The 3,302-nt window shown below is 43.0% G+C and overlaps 1 protein-coding gene across 1 annotated transcript in view; it reads left to right on the top strand.

The window, feature by feature from the left end:
- LOC101858304 overlaps positions 1-3,302 on the top strand; it is a 28,928-nt gene that overhangs the window by 22,867 nt on the left and 2,759 nt on the right. Inside the window, exon 3 of the mRNA XM_005108438.3 lies at positions 1,884-2,071. Coding sequence (XP_005108495.2) covers positions 1,884-2,071 — 188 coding nt within the window. The remainder of the gene's footprint in view (positions 1-1,883; positions 2,072-3,302) is intronic.

A 3,302-nucleotide genomic window follows, 5' to 3' on the forward strand; every position in this document is an offset into this window, starting at 1 on the left:
CCCCACTAAAAACTCTAACGACCAGAACGTTGCGGGCCTCAGAAGTGAAAACGCGTTAAGCCATTGTGGACGAGCATTCTAGTTCTAGTCTTTCGACAATGCTTGAAGATGCGTTGCTTCGGGACACTCTAAAAAGTATGAAACGTAACTTTGTGGTTCACACATGTTTTTAAATTCAGCTTTCGTTATCTGAAACTTAAAGAGGCAGGGTCGTATATTATGCTAACTGATGTTTCCAACTAACGCTTGATTGTTTCAAATGTACGTGTACTTCAGCATTGCCTTTGGTCTTCCGTTGATCGGACGAATGTGTCTACTAGGTTCTTACAGTTAAAGAGTTAAACAGCTGGTCAGAGGAACTTCTCCTGGCGTATCTATGTGATATTCTGAAGGCTAACCGTGTCTAGACGCCCGAGAAGCGCAGTCTTCTCGTGTTACACACTTGGTGTAAGGCACAATATTGTTGGTTTTTTTGTTGTTGTTGCTGTAGTTGCGATTTTCATAAAATGGATTAATTTTGGGGTTTTTTCTTCGTTTTGCATATTCCATACGCGTGTTTTAGATTTGTCATTCAAGGGGTCAGTTCTGATGTCTTTGTGGTGGTCGTTATGCTGTTTCCTTCACCCATTTCGTCAATTTCGTAGGAGAGCTTTTTTTCTGGTAAGTGTTTTATGGCGCTCGCAACTGCATATGGTCATATGAGCGCGCGAGGCACAACAAATATTGTCAGTTTGTAGGAAATTTTGAATTTTGCCAAGGCGGCGGCCGAAGCCTACTCTTATCGATTTTTAGATCACCAAGGGATCTTTAACGTGCGCAACTTGCACACGGGGCCTCCGAGATTTTTCGCACTTGTTCGTGAAGGCTAGGTGTCGATCTTTCCTACCGTAAGACCAGGGGTGTGGCTGAAAGACAGCAGTGAGAAGGAGCCAAGGAGTAGCAGTAGAAAGGTTGCAGAAAGAGCCAGGGGCCCAGAAGAGAGGGCCAAGGAGGCGGGGGAGGGGGGGGGCAGAAAAGGGAGAAGAAAGCAGACTTTAGAACATTGCTTGATAGCAGTAAAAGAGAAAGGATACAATCTTTAGATAAGAAAAATTTCCGTCGCTATCCGAATCCGAATTTGAACCCGGGACCTATTGAATGAGAGGCGATCACCTTAACCTCAAGGCCACCAGAGCCCCCATAGGCTAGTTTATTAAGGTATACTTGTTGATGACTCAAAAAGTAACGCAAAAGTTCTTTCAGGTGTCTTTTTTTCGCCGCTATCTTACAAAGAGGTAAGTGGTTGGAGGGTGCACTGCCTCACCCTTTCCTTGCACCAACCATTATTGTATCTTGTGCTTCTCCTTGCCAGAACAAATAAACACTCACAATAAGGTAGGTTTAAACAAATTTTGTATTATTTTGACCCAAAAAAATATTTTTTGACTCTATAATATCTACTTAAGTACCCAAACTAACCTGGGAATTTAAGTGGTCCTGCCCTATTAAAAAATACGTTGTGGAAATTCCTCACATCATCACCATCATCTCCTTTATTACGCTGTATCAAGGCAAAGGCCACCGATAAACACTTTCCACTTTGTTTTTGTATTTAGGGCTAATTTCTTGACATAATTCCAATCCTTTCCACATGTGTGTACACCGTTCTCTACCGGACTCGTAATCGTGAGATTGCGGGTTCGGGGGTTCGAGCCTCAGCTCGGTCCGACGTTATGTTCTTGGGAAACTTCCCACTTGGCTCCGTCCAATCGGAGACAGACGTTAAAATAGGAGGTCCCGCCCCTTAAATAACCTAATAGTGTTAATAGGGGCGTTAAACCCATACCATTTACACCGTTCACAGTGACTAATCTGCTCCTAATTAACCTGTCTCTTTTGTCCAGTCTCACGAGCCTGGCATGGGCGACTGGACCTGGAAGTATGACGGCGACACTCACGTGGGTCACGTGACCAACGGTATCTACACCATCTGCTCCAAGCGGTACAAGGAGGAGCTGGGTCTCACGGGGGAGAGGATGAGGGACAGCTGTGAGGAAACCAGGCTTATCCGAACGTGTGTGAAGAAATTCGGGTGAGTACAGGGAGGGATGGAGGGAGGGAGAGATATGTAGATAGATAGATAAATAGATAGATAGATAGATAGATAGATAGATAGATAGATAGATAGATAGATAGATAGACAGATAGATAGATAGATAGATTGGGTGGGGGAGAAGCGGGAGATAAGGGAAAGCTGTGAGAAGAAAGGGCCAATTAGGACACGACAGTTGCAGCCATTCGGCGTTAATTGAAAACAAATACAAAGCAAAACAAAACTGAAGGGAGGGTTTGTAAGAAACAGAAAGGTTTATCTTTTTTACCTGCAACCATCGGAGAGGAAACAGGAGAAGAAGGAGGAGAGGAGAAGACCAGGACACAGTGAAGTGCGGAAGATCAGAAGAAAAAAGAGAGGAGACGGCGAGGAGAAGGGAAGCTAGTTAAAAGGAGAAGTAGGAGAAAATACTGCGAGGAGAAGGTTAGAAGAAAAGGAGGATAGAATGGAGGAGAAAAGGGGCAAGGAGAAGGAGAAAAGAGGAAGAGGAGAAGAAGGACGAGAAGAGGAGGATGAGGAAAAGGGGATGAGGAAAAGGGGATGAAAGGAGGCAAGAAGAGGACTAACAAACAGTAGAGGAGAAGGGGAGTGAAAGGTGAAAAGGAAGAGGAAGAAGTGGATAAGAAGGAGGAAGATGAGGACAAGAAGGAGGAGAAAAAGAAGAGAGGACGAGAGATGAGAGGAAGATGAGGGCAGCTGCAGCCAACTGTTGTTATCATTACCAAAGTTTTTTCTTTTATTCTTCTGATATTGTTTCAATCATCATAATTCCTCTGTTACTGTTGCCGCTATCTTACTGTAGACGTTAAAGTTATGTGGTTATCTGGAATGCTTTGGGCTAAACTGCAGATGGCATTTATAAAGATTTGAACTGAAAGGAGAATCGGTTTTAGTATTTGTTGCAGCTAAGTGGGTGCGACGTGTTAACAATGCATTACTTTGAAATGAAAATCAAGTTGACGTTGATATTATATTACACCCTGTGTGCTTTTGATGGGTGTAGGGCAACCGTGTAGCAGACACCTCAAATAAGATCAGTTGTGCCGCCTGTTGGTCGTGCCATATCATGATATAATCTACTCACTCGCGTGTATGTGATATCGTAACGAGGAAAAAAAGATAATACAAAATGTTTGTTTTTTGTTTTGTTTTTTGCGTGTGTGTGTTTGTGTGTGTGTGTTTTTTTTTAAATTTATTTATTTATTTATTT

Source organism: Aplysia californica, unplaced genomic scaffold (assembly GCF_000002075.1).
Source record: "Aplysia californica isolate F4 #8 unplaced genomic scaffold, AplCal3.0 scaffold00689, whole genome shotgun sequence".
NCBI lineage: Eukaryota > Metazoa > Mollusca > Gastropoda > Aplysiida > Aplysiidae > Aplysia > Aplysia californica.